Source organism: Bubalus kerabau, chromosome 3 (genome assembly GCF_029407905.1).
Source record: "Bubalus kerabau isolate K-KA32 ecotype Philippines breed swamp buffalo chromosome 3, PCC_UOA_SB_1v2, whole genome shotgun sequence".
Classification (NCBI taxonomy): domain Eukaryota; kingdom Metazoa; phylum Chordata; class Mammalia; order Artiodactyla; family Bovidae; genus Bubalus; species Bubalus kerabau.
In genome coordinates, this window is record NC_073626.1 from 42,072,648 (window position 1) to 42,091,494 (window position 18,847).

At 38.1% G+C, this 18,847-nt stretch overlaps 1 protein-coding gene across 5 annotated transcripts in view; it reads right to left on the reverse strand.

Moving 5' to 3' along the window:
• MAPK14 (mitogen-activated protein kinase 14) overlaps window positions 1-18,847 on the reverse strand; it is a 75,202-nt gene that overhangs the window by 45,121 nt on the left and 11,234 nt on the right. For 3 of the 5 annotated variants that reach the window (XM_055571597.1, XM_055571596.1, XM_055571598.1), the window contains exon 2: window positions 3,529-3,658. In XM_055571597.1, coding sequence (XP_055427572.1) covers window positions 3,529-3,658 — 130 coding nt within the window. Of the gene's footprint in view, window positions 1-3,528; window positions 3,659-4,987; window positions 5,137-18,847 lie in introns of those variants that run through there. The other 2 variants (XM_055571595.1, XM_055571593.1) reach the window with 1 other exon arrangement.

The window sequence follows — 18,847 nt, forward strand, 5'->3', positions numbered from 1 at the left end:
TTCTAAATCCAGCTTGTACATCTGGAAGTTCTTGATTCATACACTGCTGAAGCCTACTTGAAGGATTTTGAACATTACTTTGCCAGTATGTGAAATGAGCACAATTGTGCAGTAGTTTGAACATTCTTTGGCATTGCCCTTCTTTTGGATTGTATGAAAACTGACCTTTTCCAGTTCTGTGGCCACTGTTGAGTTTTCCATATTTGTTGGCATACTCAGTGCAGCACTTTAACAGCATCATCTTTTAGGATTTTAAATAGCTCAGCTGGGATTCCATCACCTCCACTTGTTTTGTTCATAGTAATGTTTCCCAAGGCCCACCTGACTTCAAGCCCAGGATGTCTGGGTCTAGGTGAGTGACCACACCATCATGATTATCCATCATTAAGACCTTTTCTTAATAGTTCTTCTGTGTATTCTTGCCACCTCTTTTTAATCTCTTCTGCTTCTGGTAGGTCCTTGCCATTTCTTTTACTGTGCCCATCTTTCTGTGAAATGTTCATCATATTTATGGAGTATTAATCATAAGAAAATACTATAAAACAAAAGTTTCCCAGCATTAAAGTAGATCAGGGGAACATTCCATAGTCAATTCATTTCTCATTTTTTAAATGGAAATTTGCTTGTAATTCAAGTTATATTTTAGTACTCTTTCTGCCACTATATGCTTTCAGACACTTTAAAAAAGTAACTTAGGAATTAAATACTTTAAAAAGACATTTATAATGCAAATAATCAGCAAATATCTCTGATGACAGAGATATGTGAATCACTGTTCTATAATGATCCAAAAGTTAACAGACAGAAGTTATACATCTTTATTAAACTGACACAACTCAAAAATCACTTTAACTCAGTCACCGAAGACAATTATTTAATGTATTTAACACAAAACACAAAAACCACTTGTTCTATCACAGTAAGATTAAATCTAAGACTCCCAAATAAAATTTATAATAGGATTCCCTTAATCATTTTTAAATTTTAAAATGCACAGATCTCCAGGCCCTTAACCAGGCAATAACAACTTAGCAAAAGGATGCAGCCAGTAGGCTGCTTCCCTTTAATCTGCCTTAGACCAAGTGTTAATGAGAGCAAGGTCAAAAGTTCAGTCAAGAATGGGCCAGGTTAAGTTTGTCACAAATAACTCTTACCAGTCACAGAGGACATCCCCTAGCTCTTGTAAATCCATATGAAAATTGTGTATGTCATTCATTATCCGGAGAAGGCAATGGCACCCCACTCCAGTACTCTTGCCTGGAAAATCCCATGGACGGAGGAGCCTGGTAGGCTGCAGTCCATGGGGTCGCTAAGAGTTGGACACGACTGAGCGACTTCACTTTCACTTTTCAATTTTCATGCATTGGAGAAGGAAATGGCAACCCACTCCAGTGTTCTTGCCTGGAGAATCCCAGGGACAGGGGAGCCTGGTGGGCTGCCGTCTATGGGGTCACACAGAGTTGGACACGATTGAAGTGACTTAGCAGCAGCATTCATTATCACTAATAGTATAAATAACTTAAGATAAACTATGAATTTTAAGTCAGAGGCATTTTTGTGTAAAAGATCACTTGTATTACCTGGCACCTAAAAATCCTATTTGGTAGCAATACTTAAATTTTTCAAGAGTTTTAAGTTGCTGTTGCTGCTGCTGTCGTTGGAGGCCTAACAGTGAGCTAAAGCTTGGGACAGTGGCCCAGAAGAGTTATTTTTAAAAAATGAAAGAAAAAGGAAGAAGATGATAAAGGAATTCCTCTTAAAATCCTCAATTAAACTTGTAATTGCATCTCACCACCATGGCCTCTTCATTTCTACAAACACAGAATGGGCCAAATGTAACCAGCCCAATATCATATAAGACACATTTCAAAGGATCTCAGAACAGAAAATTAAAATAGAAAATACTAAATAAGGTTGTTTTAGTGATCATTAGAAAAGCCAAGGCATGGATTCAGATAACCCAAAATAATTTTTTGCCATAAACACTGGCTTAAAATGACCATGAAATAAAGCAGAACAATAAATTATAGTGCTGGTAATCTTCTAAAACTAGACGTTCTTAAATTAGCATAGGCAACATCAGTGGGATCCTGGGGCCTCTTGGAGGTGCTTTGGGGTTCCATAAATGTTTGGCTTGCATTCCATTTTCAAAGTATTCTTTATATTTAAAAAGCTATGACAGTGTCTCTGTCACATTTATTAACGTGTAATGAAAAACAGCATGCATAATCAACTGTGTTAAAAACCATATGTAAACCCATCAGTTAAGCTGCCAGGCCACCTTGATTTTATGCAGACTTCGGAATGAAGCTTCTCCAGCCAGCTCTTTCCACATATTTCAACTTCTTATAAACATGTCACTGATTAGGAAGGCTGCAGCTCTGCACTGAACTTTTTAAAAATTCAAGTTTGCACATGAATGCCCATATAAAATTACACCAAGGAAAGGAAGTTGTCTGTGGAAAACTGGACTTTCTCAATAGCATGCAATTAAAACATGAAAATAAATAAGAAGAATCCATAACCCAACTCCAAATTTAAATCACCATGCTCTCAATTTAGAATAAATCTGCACTTTGTGAAACAAATGTATTTTGATACATTTTTCTTACTCTGAAGACAAAAAAATTCAGTAACTGAAATAGAAAAAAAGTCTGAATAGCCAGGTAATTTCTAGATTGTGATTTTTTTTCTACACAGTAACCATCAATTGGGTCAAATGATTCTAAAATCTCTAAGGCCATTGTTTCTATAATGCTACAAATTTTACAATTCCTTTCATACGGCAATCACATAAATCTTTTTAAACTTGATTTTGAAATGGAAAATAAGTGTCCTCAGTCAATTGTTTTTTTTCCACTTTTCTCTAATAATCCAATTGCATTCATTTATTTATGCTATTAGGATTTATAAACCCTCCTATGCAGGATGGCATTGTTCTCAAATTTCCAAACTGACAGCAAAGAAAACATTATATTTAACTTAAACAATGTCTGTGTCACATTTATTAAAATACCTGAATCTGGAAAGGCTGTCTTTTGAAGATTCAGAGGAAAAATTATAATATTAAATTATCTAGAAAATAATACCCATTCAGTGAACCTAAGGCACTCTTCCTCAAATTCTCCACTGAAAACACCCACAACAGCACAAAATACCATGGATTCCCATATTCTGATAATATAGTCTTAAGTAAAACAAGAATACAAAACTTCTTTGTAGTACTTTCTCTTTAAAATCCTTATGAATTTTGCTTTATCTCATAATACTCATTTTTATTAAAAAAATTTTTTTATAGGCTTTCCCTGTAAAAATCTTTAAGTAATACTCAAACTCCAGGAAGATGTACCAATTTCATCCCAAGTCTTTCAGTAGCTACGTGACATAATGCAGTGGCCTCTAACACCCCAGTACAAGGATGGTCCAAAGTTTAATGTACTCTAATGCATTTCCATTTGTAGTAATTAAAACACAACTCTTCTAGTCTATTAAACAGCAGATTTATTCTGCCTTGAATTAATAACTTACATTTTCATGCTTCATATGTTTAAGTAACCGCAGTTCTCTGTAGGTTCTTTTGGCATGAATAATGGACTGAAATGGTCTGGATAGCTTCTTCACTGCGACACGTAACCCAGTTTTTGTGTCAAAAGCAGCACTAAGGGAAAAAAAACCAAAAAATTCATCATTAAATGTTCTCTAAATATATCAAAATTAGTATTTATAAGGCTATTTGATTTCTAAATTAAATGAGCTTATAATAAAATACAAAATAACTATAAAAATAAAACTTAAAATGACCTATAATCCCACTATGCAAAGTAATGTTAATCATTTTTGGTGTTTCCTTTTTTTCTACGCATCTAAATCAAGGATCAGCAGACTTTTTCCGTGAAGGGCTAGAGAGTATTTTAAACTTTGTGAGGCATAGGGTCTCTGTCTCAACAACTCAACTCCATGGTTGGAACTGGAAAGCAGCCGATAATAAATTTTTAAATGGATGTGGCTGTGTCCCAATAACACAAAAATAGGCAGCCACCTGATCTAGATGAGCCAACAGATTGGGACAAAGAGCTGGATTCTGTCCATCTCCTTGGCCGAGGCCTCACTGTCTCTTTGCCACCAAATGCTGCCTGATCAGAGAGAGACCTTGGAAACCACCATGTTTTCAGGACAGTGAGTTGGCATAAAAATTTCTTTATGAAATACAAAGTATTTGTCACTTTCTAGAAGCTCAGGTAACAGTCGGGAATAAGTTAACATATCTCTGACCTCAGGGAATAGGGGGAGAGGGGAAGAGCAGAATAATAAAATAAATTTCAAATAGTGATGAATGCTATGATTAAAACAGAATAACGGGATAAAGAGTGACAGAAAGCTGGTGGAGCTAGGCTGCATTAGCTATGATGTTGGAGGAAGTACATTTGAGCTGAGGGAAGTGAATGATAAGTAGCAACCGTGTAAAGATATAGGGGAAAAGAGCCTCAAGCAGAAAAATATTATTAACATTTACTGAGTCTTTATTATCATTCCCCCCATTTACAGATAAGGAAACTGAAGCACAGAGAGGTTAAACAACTTGCCCACAATCACAAATCTAGAAAGTAACAGTGCAGGAAGTCTGGGCTCAGAGCTCACGCTAACCACCTCACGCTAACCACCACTTTGCTACACTGCCTCTCAGAAGAGCAAAGTCATGCTGGAGTGACAGGAGAAACAGCCTGTGCAGGCAGAGCATAGGGAGTATGGGGAGCTTAGAAAAGAGTAAGGTCAGAGATACAGGCAAAGGCTAGACCACACAGGACAGCTACAGCAAGAAACATGTGTGTATTTTAATTATTTTTAGAGACTGTACAGGCTAATTCCATCATGTCTCACTCTCCTATTTATCTCAATCTTTAATCCGCACATTCAAGACTTTCTGATAATCTATTCTCACCAAACTCTGACTCCAGAAGTTCCCCTCCCTTTACTCCCAAATGCTTACACTATGTCCCTGCCTTTCAATTCCCAGTGTGTAATAAACTCCAGTAAATGTTCAACTTCTGAACTTTTCCTCCATCTCCTTGCTTTAACTGGAGCTAGGCTGTCCCTTGAAGGCACTGCTCCTCTGACAGCCATGCCTTAGAGTGGACGCTCTTGTATCCCAGGTGCCTCACGGCTAGCAGGTGGGGTAGGTGTTCTCCTTGCCAGCTGTTTCCACTTCCAGACCATAATTTTCCCCTTGATTTACAAAAGCTCCTGCTCACCACCATCCTTCCCTCTCGGTTGCTGTTATCCACTGACTTGGAATTTTCCATCACTCACCGAAAAGTTAGTTCCTATCTCAAAGTCTCTCTCCCCTCCCAACTTCTGTCATGATTCTTGGCAACTTCAGCATCCAGGTGGAGGGTACAGGCAACTTCCTGGCCTCTCGGTTTCCTGGCCTCTCCAGGAAACTCCACCCTGTCCAAGGTCATCCGAACTCCACCTCCACGGTCACACCCTGGGCCTCTATCACCAGCAAAAGCTGCCTGCCTACAAAATGGTGAATGATATCGCAAACTTCCTATGCCTTTTACTTTGCTCCTATTAGCTTATTTGTATCCTGACTACAAGAATTCATTGACTGTTTCTACCCTTCAGCCCTCCCGTCTTCATTTCCCTTCTTGCCTGCCTTAGACTATATTCTCTTATAAAACTCCCTACCCCGTCTGATATACTCACCCAGATAGACTCTAACTTTGGATGATCTTAACTATTTATTCTCCTTGTCGAGAATCCAAAAACTGTGGTTGGAGAAAAAAGAATGCACAATCATACAGAATGGTTTCGTTCTTAATTTCCAATCTTAATCCCAAGTAAGGCTCCCAATGCGGCCACTTTTTTACTAAGTCCATTTTCTGCTCAAACTCCATCTGACACTCTCTCTCTCTCTCCTCAAACCTCCACTTACCCTCCTCCCTCAGGAGCTGCTCTTGTCTTCACTGAGAAAACAGAAAACATCAGAAGAGACCTCCACCTGTCTACCAGTAAAGCTACCTACACACCCTTCTACACTGGGACCCATCTTCTCTGCTTTTTCTCTTTCTGTGACTAAGGACACCCTCCCTTTCTTACAAAATCCAAGACCTCAATACACGCCTTGGTGCCATCCTCCTCATATTCTCAAGGAATTCACTCCTTCGTCCCCTTTTTCTCTTTATTCTCATCTTCACCTGGATCATTCTCATCAGTTAAGTATGTGCTGGTTATTTTTCATCCTCAACAAACAAAAAATTTCCCTTGAAACCTCCCCATTACAGTTAAAATTCCCTAGCGGTTCTCCAAGTGTGATTTCTAAACCAGCAGCATCAATGTCACCCAGAAACTTATAAAAAATGCAAATGCTCAGGTGACATCCCAGAACTACTGAGTCAGAAACTCTGAACCCTATTTTTTTATCAAGCTGACCACATAATTCTAACACACAGTGAACTCTGAGGACCACTAATCTGGACCAGCAGCATTGCATTATCTGGCGGGTCTTTAGAAATGAAGATTCTCAGGCCCCAAAGTAGACAAGATCTCCAAGTAATTCACACACATCTTATGGTTTGTGAAGCACTATTTCCTCTGCTTCCATTCTTTCCTCAATCCACCCAACTGAAACCTCTCTTCTCAGGTCGTTAATGACCTCTATTACCAAATGGCCACTTTTCTGGATTAGCAACTGACATGACACTTTTCCCTTCTCTAAACAACTCCAACCTACGGTTCCTGTCAGCACATTCTTTTGGTTTTTTCTTTATAATATTTATTTATTAATTTTTAAATATTTATGTTTTATCTATCTGGCTACTCCAGGTCTTAGTTGGGGCACCTGGGATCTTTAGTTGTGGCATAAGAACTCTTAGTTATAGGATGTGGGATCTAGTTCCCTGACCAGGGATCAAACAGGCCCCCCCTGCATTGAAAGTGTGAAGCCTTAGCCACTGGACCAGTCGCTCTCCTGGTCTTCTCTGACTTCCACAGTAGCACCTCTGTATGGTTCCTCTACTCAAACTCTGAATGCTGGGGTTCTTTAGGACACAGCACCAGGCCCTCTTCTGTGTTCTCCTGGGGGTTCTCATCTACACCCATGACTTTAAATTAAATGCCATCTACATATTGAAAATTCCCAAATTTATGTTTCCCACTGAAATCTCTTCCCAGAACCTGACTACCTTCCTGGACAACTTAAATTTAGCCAAGTTCAGAACACCCAGAACTGTTCTTCTCCCTGCCTCCTTTATCTCAGACTTTCCATTCAGTTGCTCAAGCTAGACATTTAAAGTGTCATCCTTTATTTCTCCTTTTCCTCCAGTCTCCTGGCCCCAACCAAATCCATCAGAAAGTCTTGTGGTTTCCACCTCCAAGATACATCTCAAATTCAACTGCTCTTCATTTTCAGTGCTTCCATCCTAGTCCAGGTCACACTCACCAGCAGTTTGTCTTCCAATACTCATCTCCCTGCCTCCTGTTTTATTCCCTTCTAAAGTACTCTCCAGCTTCCCAGGTGGCTCAGTGGTTAAAAAAAAAAAAAATTCACCTGCTAATGCAGGAGACACAAGAGGCGTGCCTTTGATCCCTGGGTCTGGAAGATCCCTTGGAGAAGGAAAAGGCAACCCACTCCAGTATTCTTGCCCAGGAAGTCCCATGGACTGAGGAGCCTGGCGGGCTACTGTCCACAGGGTCACAGTCAGACACGACTGAGCATGACACACAAGATGTACTCTCCACCCCACCCCACCTAATACAATCTTTTAAAAATATAAATTAGATGACACCACTCCCCTGCTTTGAATCCTTCAAGGAATCTCCTGGGCATATAAAATAAAACGCACATTTCCTGTCACAACCTACGAGGCTCAGGCGACCTGACCACCAACAACCACTCCGGCCTGTTCCTATGCAACTCCTTCCTTCCCCTCACCATGTTCTGAACATGCTGACTCCCTTCAGTTCCTTAAACCTCTCACACAGGCTGTCCCTGGGCCCTGAGATGCTCTTCTCCCCCACTTTCAACTCTACGACCCGCCCCCGCCACAGCTGAATCCTTATCCTTCAAGCCCTGCCTTAAATGTGTTTAAGAGACGTTTCTACGAGTCATCATAACTCCTCCAGCAGTCATGCTCTGTCTCAACAGCCTCCTTGTTTCCTTCCTTACCCTACATGAAGGAACAGGGGTCCTTTCTTCTCCCGCTCCCCTTGTTCCTACAAAGCCAGCAAACAGGACCTTCTTCCTTCTTGGAAGTACCAACTAAGTTACATTCCTCTCGGAAGCCCTCTCAGGTGCTCCTGAGACTGGGAAAATGGCCACTGCTCCTGTGTGACCCATCCTCCTCAGCTCTCCACCTCAAAGTCTTGCCTGCCTACCTGCAGGCTGAGAGCTTTCTCCCTCTCCTCTGCTGGGCAGCCTGTTGGTGCCTCCAGGAGCAAGCAATGCCACAGGTTTCGAACTGACCTGCCTGTGCCTGAGTGTGCAAATTCAATTCACTGGGGAAGAAAGAAGACGCCCGTTTGAGCTGCCTGTCCAGATCATTCTCTGTATCAGCTGTTCAATAATAAAGTACATATTTTTATCTCTATTTGTATCTCTATTTGACTTCTGTATCTATTCAGCAAAAACAAGGCTAGAGTTAATCAGTACCCTGCAAACTTCAATAATCACAATTTATTACTGTATGTTTATCTACCATCCAACAGAGTGGTTAAATAAGGACTGGGGCTTTGGTATTAAGACTACCTGAATTTTAATTCCAGTTCTGCCAGTTAGAAGCTATATAACCTTGAGGAAGTTAATTAAATTCTCTCAGCCTCATATATAAAATGAGGATAATATTTACATCTCATCTGTGGGATGTTTGTTATGATTAAATGTGATAACTTTTCTAATAGGTTTAGAAAAGGGCCTGGTCCATGGTAAAGTTCAAATATCAGACATAATGATGTTTGCCTTTCCCCTCATCATAAGCACCTTGCAGGCAGAAAGGGTCTTCTGCTTTATTCAGTTCTATATTACATAAGACTTAGAGTAATGCCTGGCTCATAGTCCAGTCTGAATAAATGCTTAGTGAAAATATAAAATGAAATATAAAAGAAAAAACTTCATCATTTGGCCCTCAATTCTTATAAGTTCAATAGCATTCAACAAGAAATTGATATTAATGTTAAAAGGTTACATTTGTATTGTTTATTACTGCTAGGCACCGGTTTTAATTTTTACATGAATGAACACCTGCATCACAACTTTATAAGAAGACATTATTATTCTTTCCATTTTACAGATGAGAGGCTGACTAAAGTGCCTGCACAGACAGAAAATGGCAGAGCTGGGATTCAAATCCATGTGTGAGTTTCAAGCATGAACTCTTTGGTCACTACACCATAACAGAAAAGCAAGTTCAACTTAACTAACAGTTCAGTTCACTTAAAATATATTCTAATTGTATGGACTCTGTTTCTTTTCTAAAATGTGTCCTACTATTATTTATTGCATCTCATATGGAAAAAGTTTTCCCGGTGTTCTTACATTGAACTTAGAATAATATTAATGAAAAGTATTTCATAAGAAATAACTTTTACTCAATATACATTACTTTATAAAGGGGAAGTTTTTAATCTCTATAAGTTATACTACTTCCTGTGACTCTAAAACACTAGTCAGTGATTGGTATCTCATAATTACCAAAATATCACTTCCTAGGTATTTACTGAAATTTCTCCTTCATGAGATTTTTTGTGGATACAAAAGAAACATTAAACATAGTATACATAGTACACATTGATATCACAGAACTTAACCATCTAACTACTAGGATGATGAAACAGACATGAACGCAAAGAATGCCCAATAATATAGTGTAACTATTACACTTTTTAAAAAGTGGGGTTTAAAAATATATACGTTGGGTTTAAAAATATAAATATGTAACAAAAATAAAAACTAAAAATATAAATATGTAAGTTGGATTCAAAATACATAAATGTTTAATGCAGCTTGTTCACAAGAACAAAACTACAAACTACCATAATATCCAATACAGGTGAGTTTATAAACTGTGGTATATATTACAGGTACCATACACTGTAGCCATTAACAAGACTCTTGTTATACTGATGATGGGAAAGAGAACAAGTTTAGAAGTAAAGGACTATCCTATCTGTAGGGGAAAAATGTAACTCATTCAGGTATATACACACAAGCAGAGAAGCAGTGTCTAATTTACTCAAGATTTTAACACTTTTACTTTTTAATATACATTTTTCTATCCTCTTTTTTTAAAAAATGAGCTTGTATCTTTTAATAAGGCTGTTACTAAAGTTAGAAGCATAAGTCATCTGTACTTTTCTGTTACCCTAAAACAAACAAAAAGAGGCAAGCTTTCTAAATTTCATAAAACCACTACTGACAACTATATTTCCTTCAAATGATACTTATAGGGCTATCCTCAAAGTATGCGAACAAGTTTTACCCTCCTTATCTAAGCCATAACCATTGTCCATTTTACCAATCATTTACCATAATTTCAAAAATATGTGAACCACAATCTACTCATTGTCTTATTGATGGGCATTATAGCTATTTCATTGGAGAAGGGGATGGCACCTCACTCCAGTACTCTTGCCTGGGAATCCCAGGGAGAGGGGAGCCTGGTGGGCTGCCGTCTATGGGGTTGCACAGAGTCAGACATGACTGAAGCAGCTTAGCAGCAGCAGCATAGCTATTTCATACACACTAATAATATAAACAATACTACAATAGACATCTTCACTCACATTGCTTCTTCCATAATTGCATGATTTCCTTACAACAGACTAATAATTTTTATTTCAAAGGACATACACTCCCACCTTTTAAAACATATTTTACCTACAAAAGAGAACAAACAGGAATTCTTCAGAGAAACTGCTCTCAGATTATTAGTAATCCCATAGCCAAAACTGCTAAAGCAAATACATGTTCCATCCCTTCCTTCATCTCTTTAAGCATTTAATTTGCTCTGACCTAACCTGTTCTATCACTAATCAAAGCAATATTCAAAGAAAGAGGAAACCACAGTTTTCATCCTAAATTGAACACTGTACCCAAAGAAGAAATTCCTAATAATTTTTTTTAAATCACCTGATAAAAATCAATTGAATACTCAGAGAAGAAGAAATCCAAATTATTGAATAGCTGATCATGCCACATATTATTTGGGAAATATTTCATTTAATCCTTATATTAACTTTGTGAGATCATTTACTTCCAAAATAAGAAACTAATCGTCATAAATATTAACAACTCACCAAAGGGTATATAACTCATTTGCAGTGGGATTCAAATTCAGATCTAATTTCAATGCTCACTATTTTTTCCAGGATGCCAAGCTTTCTGAGATAAGGACAACCCCAGCTACTGGCTTTGCCTTTATCTTATACTTACTCATATTATAGTTGGGAAGGTTCCTCTTAATCACATTTTAAAAACTGTAACTACAAATAAAACCATGTTTTCATGAACATCACCATAAAATGGAATTATCTTTATGAAGATCAGGTTCTCCAAACTAAAATCCAGGACACATTGCTCAATAAGTCTTCCCCCCAATTGTAAAGTCATAAGGTCCTAAAATTAATTCACACTTTATAAAAAAGGCATTGCTACAGTAAAAAAAAAAAAAATTAAAGGGAGAAATATAAAATTCATTACAAACTGTTATTATATTGTGAAAACATCATTGTCACTTATCTACTGTTGACTATGAATCTACTGCCTAAGACACAATAATATTCATTAAATAAAATTAAATGTTTTGTTATCCATTCATACTAGCCTCCCCCTCCCTGAAAAAAAAATTGGCTTACTAGATTCTTAATATCCTAATTTTTTTTAATTTCTAAATTTACTTACATATATCCTGTTTTATTTTACAAGGGATTTAAAGTAGCCCAGAATGATATATATACAATTTGACATAGGAGTACATGATTAGGGGAAAATAAACAAGATAAATAAGAAATAATGTATGGGTAAGGTTAATGCAAATGCTTATCATGAAGTCCTTTCTAAACACCCGTTAGAGGTGGGCCCCAAATTTGGCTCTGAGCCCACTAAAGCCATCACAACGAGAATACAACCAGTTAAAACATGAATCATAGGAACCATATAATAAAAACAATCCAGGTACTTGGAGAACTGAGGAGAGGCATAATTATTCCTGTAATAAAACCAGAGAAGAGTTCCTCCTGTGTATGTTTATGAAGGAGACACTGTATAATGCGGTAACAATGTCCTAATCAACATCCTTACACAATTCTAATAGTGGGTTTCAGATGGTTCTTCACTTAAGAGTATCCATCAGCAGAGACTGTCTCATAAGGTCAAAACACAGTTCATGAGCAAAGGCAGGGAGGAGAGGACAAAGCAGCATGCCATACTGCTCTCTGACAGACTCAATGCAAGAAGAAATCTTAAGTGTTTCTAGAAAAATAAATAATAAGCTCCATATTCCTCAGACAATCTTCCAAAGATGACTTCCGTCAACTGAGCTCTTAATAGGTAAAGAGGCACAGGAACTTTGTGTTTATGCTCTATGACTGGAGCCTGGCTTTAAGAGTGTCTGCATTACAAGGTAAAGGCAGATCAATATGCTGAGTCAACTGGTTCTTAAAGGGAGAGAGACAACCTCTTAGAAGGTGAGATGCTGTCTAAGCAGGACAACTGCCCACATCCACAGGGCATGACAGCACAAACAACTGTACCAAGATTTTCTCAAAAAACAATTTGGTTTTTCCCCAACAGAATGAAGAATGAGCAATACCTGCCAAGTATCTGAGTAATTTGTGGGAAGAACCATAAGTGATTTAACAATTTCTCTTAATGGTCATAGAGAACTTCTCTAATCCTTGAATGATGTTAAGGAAAAAGGAACTTTCAACAATGGTTAAGAAGACAACACAATTTTACTCATTCTTGGAAGTAAAGATAAATACTTAAATATATTAAAATCTGTTGTTGTTTAGTCACTAAGTTGTGTCCGACTCTTCTGCGACCCCATAGACTGCAGGCCACCAGTCTCCTCCTCCCTCCATGGGATTTCCAAGGCAAGAATACTGGAGTGGGTTGCCATTTCCTTCTCCAATTAAAATCTGTAGTCACACTGAATTAATGAATTCTCATTAATACACTAAATTAATTAAAATACCTACTTGAGGAGAAATAATGTGCAAAGAGATAACATCTCCATAAAATTTGAGGCTCTTTTCCAACTGAATCCAGGTTAATGAGTTTTCAAAATGCGTCTTCTAAATAACTAAGTAATTCAGATGACTAACTTTGAACTTTCTCTTTACCTGTTATACTTGACACAAATTTCAACAAACACCATACTGGAAATACTTCTTTTTGACACATCTCTCTCTACTACACACATATCCCTTGATGGCTCAGACGATAAAGCATCTACCTACAGTGCGGGAGACCTAAGTTTGATCCCTGCGGCAGGAGGATTCCCCTGGAGAAGGAAATGGCAACCCACTCCAGTGTTCTTGCCCGGAAAATCCCATGGACAGAGGAGCCTGGCAGGCTACAGTCCATGGGGTCGCAAAGAGTCAGACACGACTGAGCGACTTCACTCTCTCTACTATAGAAATCTACTTGTTCTTTCTTCTAAATTCAGACAAGTGTGCAAGCATCACTGTACTTTTGATGCTTACCCTCTGACCCTCCATTTTGGAAACAATGTCATGAAACTAAAGGCTACTTTCGTGCAAAAACTGAAGTTTTTCATTTGAGAACTTCAAAAAATATTTTAAAACTTAACAACTGAAACACTGTCAGCTCTCCTTTAGTATCTATTCTCAAGTATCTTGTTTCAATGTCTTCCTAACACTCTGATTTTTTAAATAAATCACAAAATGATCTACTTGCACTATATATAGTATTTTTAAATGGACTTCAGCTTCTTACAATTACACTTTCAGATTGATTAGGAGAAAATCAGATGTTATTAATACAGTTGTTACAAGTACATGCAATATGACCAATCCCCAGCTTTTTGATTTCTAAAAACTTCCTCTCAGAGACTTAAAACACAAATGACATATGAAAAATCTTACCAATAGATATATAGCCCAGAATGGGAAAAACTTATATAAATGACCACTTACCTTGCCTTGCAGACTTTACAGTTCAAAAACTTTTAGGCAAATGCAGTATTTTCAGAAAAATCTCACTCAGGAAAATATATCTGTGATACGATTTATTAGGGACATTAGCCATGGGGCTGGCACTCAGGGAATGGCAACATATATGCTAATACTTGCCATTTCTAATCTGGTCCAATTCCTCCTGCAAAAGCTTCTAAACTATTGGAACAAAAATTTTTTTACAATTGCTTCAGTTTCTACTAGGCTGATGAACAGAAGTGAAGTGAACTGAAAGTCGCTCAGTCGTGTCCGACTCTTTGTGACCCCATGGACTATACAGTCCACGGGACTCTCCAGGCCAGAATACTGGAGTGGGTAGCCTTTCCCTTCTCTAGAGGATCTTCCCAACCCAGGGGTCGAACCTGGGTCTCCAACATTGTAGGCGGATTCTTCACCAGGCTGATGAAAACTAACATTCAAATTATACAGAAATTCCCTTAGGCATGCAATCTAAAAATCCCAAACCATTTGCGATTAAAATGTACTTAATTTTCATTTGCTGAAAGCTCCATTTGAAAAAGAGTAATTCTATATTTCTTCACTGAAGCTTTAAAAGCTCTGTGGTGTCAATTAACATAAATCTCTCACTGCAAATGTGAAGTATATATCTGCAATAGTTATCCCACATTGAACGCAAAAATATTATACGTGGATTATTTTACTTCTTTTATTGGAGATTATTTTCCAAAGTCTTGTTAGAATGTTGCCACCATGGGTATGTATCTTCTCCACTTTTACCTGTTTGAAAGTTTCAATAATACATGTTTTATAAGTTGTCATTAAATAATTTTAACTCCTTTTGAGAAAATCTGAAATATTAAACAGATATCATATATTATATTGTAATTATTAGGTATTACCATCAATCAACTTTGCCTTGCTGCTACAATTAAAAGCCTTGTGCAATAACAGTGTCCATAGGTTTCACATCCAGAAAAACACCCTACAAATATATGCTATGAACACAACTAGAGATGCACAAAGGAGGCATTAACATGACTTCACAACTTTCAGGTTTTGCTATTTCTGTGACTCTCATACTAAATATATATTTTTACAGTAACACTTTAGAGTATTAATTATCCATCACTAGATAATAAATTATCCCAAATTTTGGTGGCTTAAACAAGATTAGTATTTCAGTTTCTGTGAGTCAGGAATTCAGGAGCAGCTCAGTGAGGTAGTTCTGGCTCATGGTCCCACCTGAAGCTGCTGTCAAGATGCGGGCCACTGAAAGAGCCATCTGACAGCCTGCCTGAGGCTGGAGTATCCACTCCCAAGATGGTTCACTCAGTACTAGCAGGCCTTAGTTCTTTGCAATGTGGACCTCTCCATAGGGCTGCTCCAGTGTCTTCTCAACAGAGCAGCCGGCTTCCCGAAAGCAGTGGCTCTCAATAGAGGTCCCTCAGAAGACATCTCAGTGTTTAAGACAACCAGGGATGTCTGGTGGGGATGAGAGGGCGATGCTATTAGAATGCAGAGGGTGGAAGCCAGGGATACTGTTACATATCCTTCACAACAAAGAATTATCTGACCCCAAATACCAATAAATTAAAAGACGCTTATTCCTTGGAAGGAAAGTTATGACCAACCTAGACAGCATATTAAAAAGTAGAGACATTACTTTGTCAACAAAGGTCCGTCTAGTTAAGGCTATGGTTTTTCCAGTGGTCAGGTATGGATGTGAGAGTTGGACTATAAAGAAAGCTGAGTGCCGAAGAATTGATGCTTTTGAACTGTGGTGCTGGAGAAGGCTCTTGAGAGTCCCTTGGACTGCAAGGAGATCCAACCAGTCCATCCTAAAGGAAATCAGTCCTGGGTGTTCATTGGAAGGACTGATGTTGAAGCTGAAACTCCCAATGCTTTGTCCACCTGATGTGAAGAGCTGACTCATTTGAAAAGACCCTGATGCTGGGAAAGATTGAGGGCAGGAGGAGAAGGGGATGACAGAGGGTGAGATGGTTGGATGGCATCACCGACTCAATGGAAATGGGTTTGAGTGGACTCCGGGAGTTGGTGATGGACAGGGAGGCCTGGTGTGCTCAGTTCATGGGGTCACAAAGAGTCGGACACAACTGAGCAGCTGAACTAAACTGAAATACCAATAGTACTGAGGTTGAGAAACTGCCCCAGAGCAGATGATCTCAAAGAAGACCAAGGCAGCAGTCACAATGTCTTTTATGATCTACCCTCAGAAGTCACACTCCATCATTTCTACCACATTCTATACTTTAGAAACGTGAGTCACTAAATAACCGCCTTCACACAAGGGGAGGAGATTTAAGTACCACTCCTTTGAAACAGGAGTATCAAATATTTTTACATCATTACACTTAGCAACTTGATTTTTTAAGTAAAAATACTAGAAAATACCTTGCTTACTTTTGCTAATACCATGTAAGTACTTTTTATTGTTCCAGAAAAAAAAAATCATCAAAATTCCACTTAACAAAGCTATGTTTGCATCTGAGTGAATGGTCTCTGTAGTCTTTCAATGATTTGATCTAAAAAAATTCTAAGCATAAACATAGGCAGTCTGATATAGAGAAAAGTAAACTAGTAGTAAAAAGATTTCAGTTCTAGTTTTGGTTCTGGAACTTCCTAGCAGATGATCGTGGCCAAAGCGTCTATGAGTCTGCTTCCAAGTCAATAAAATGGGGGTGTCACTAGCCCTGCTTATCTTACAATGCTGTTTTGAGGCTCACATAAGATAATTATGTATGAACTATAACTTTATGAACAATAAAGGACAGGCAGTAAGTGTTCCAAATGGATATGAATGTGTTACTATATAAGAGTTTCATGATCAGCTTCCAGCATGGGGTTTATCACATAGCAAATTTTCAATATGTATTTTTAGATCTCTTACTCTGAAATTTGAGGTTGAGTATGTTTCTGAAGTAACAGTAAGATAGAGCAGTTATTAAAACATAACCAAAGGTTCAAATCCTTGATCATTTGTTATTATGTTATGGAAAACTAAAATATCATTTCTACAAGTTAAAATGCACATTTACTCAGCAGTTAACAGATAGAATCTAAGAGTTACTACAATCAGCAATATAATGCAGCCAATTCTTTGGAGTCTGAACTGAAAAAAAACCAAGGTATTACTTTATATATTTGTTTCCCAATTTAGACTTTAAAGGAGAGCAGAATCTATAATGTATTTATCTATTTATCCTTTAGAACATAATGCAAGATAAGTAAATAAATACCAAAGATTCTGGCCTCAAGGAATTAAGAAGTCCAACTGGGGAGTCAGGTTGAACAGAAACGCACATAAATTACTAAAGACTTTTACAAAGCAACATATTTGCTTCTTGCAATCCATTCTGTAACACTCCAATCAGATCAATTTTAAAATACTTCCCCTCCTACTTTACAACTCAAGAAACTATAGCTAGCTCTCCACTGCCCAGAAAAACGCAATTGCTTTAGTCCTACTCCCCCTAATTATTTCTGGAGGTAGGACCCAAGCACCTGTATGTTTAAAGGCTCCACAAGTGATTCTGAAGCACACGCAGAATGAAAACCAGAAGTGGGTTCACCCTATCTGAGATATTCCTCCTGTCAGGCTAGTCCATCTCATATCTAATTTTCTTAGTTACGTTTTCTCCTGTTACCTAAAAATGTTCCCTTTCTAGAAATGTTTCAAATACTACCCATCCTTCAAAATAATCCTCAAATCCTTCTTCCTCCATGAAACATTCTAGCTACTATAGCCCACTGGACCTCCAAATTTCTGTATACATCAATACTTAAAAAAAAAATCTTATTCATTTATGTATTCGTCTGTGCTGGATGTTCACTGCTGCTCGGGCTTTTTCTCTAGTTGCAGCTGGTGGGGGCTACTCTCTAGTTGCGGTGCATGAGCTTCAGAAGCTGCAGCCACGGGCTGAGTATTTACGGCTTCCAGGCTCTAGAGCACCGGCTCAGTAGTTGCGGCACATGGGCTTAGTTGCTCCACAGCACGTAGAGGATCAAACCTGTGTCTCTTGCATTGGCAGGCAGATTTTTTACCACTGAGACACCAGGAAAGACACACACACACACCTTCCAGTGTATAAAAGAAACAGATACAACACATTAGTGAACATATATATATATAAAGTGAAGTCGCTTAGTCGTGTCCGACTCTTTGTGACCCCATGGACTGTACCCTACCAGGCTCCTCCATCCATAGAATTTTCCAGGCAAGAGTACTGGAGTGGGTTGCCATTTCCTTCTCCAGGGGATCTTCCCGACCCAGGGATTGAACCTGGGTCTTCCGCATTGCAGGAAGACACTTTACCATCTGAGCCACCTGGCAAGCCCTATATATATATATAACATATTCACTAATCTGTTATATCTGTTTCTTTTATACACTGGAAGCCATTTAACACTGTCAGATGAATGCCGAACAGATTTTTTTCACTAAAACAAACCTATAACATAAATACAAAAATACACATATTTCAAACTTCCAAAATTATGTTGCCTTAATACCTAGAGTTACAGAAATCTTTAGGAAACTGGCTCATTTCCTGATTGTAATTTTCACAGCCACTGTCATTCAACAGTGTTAATGAAAAGCTTCCTTCAAGTATCCGCTCCACATATCTAAGGCTGAACCATACAAGTTTATAACCTGAGTCTAATCCTAAGGTAG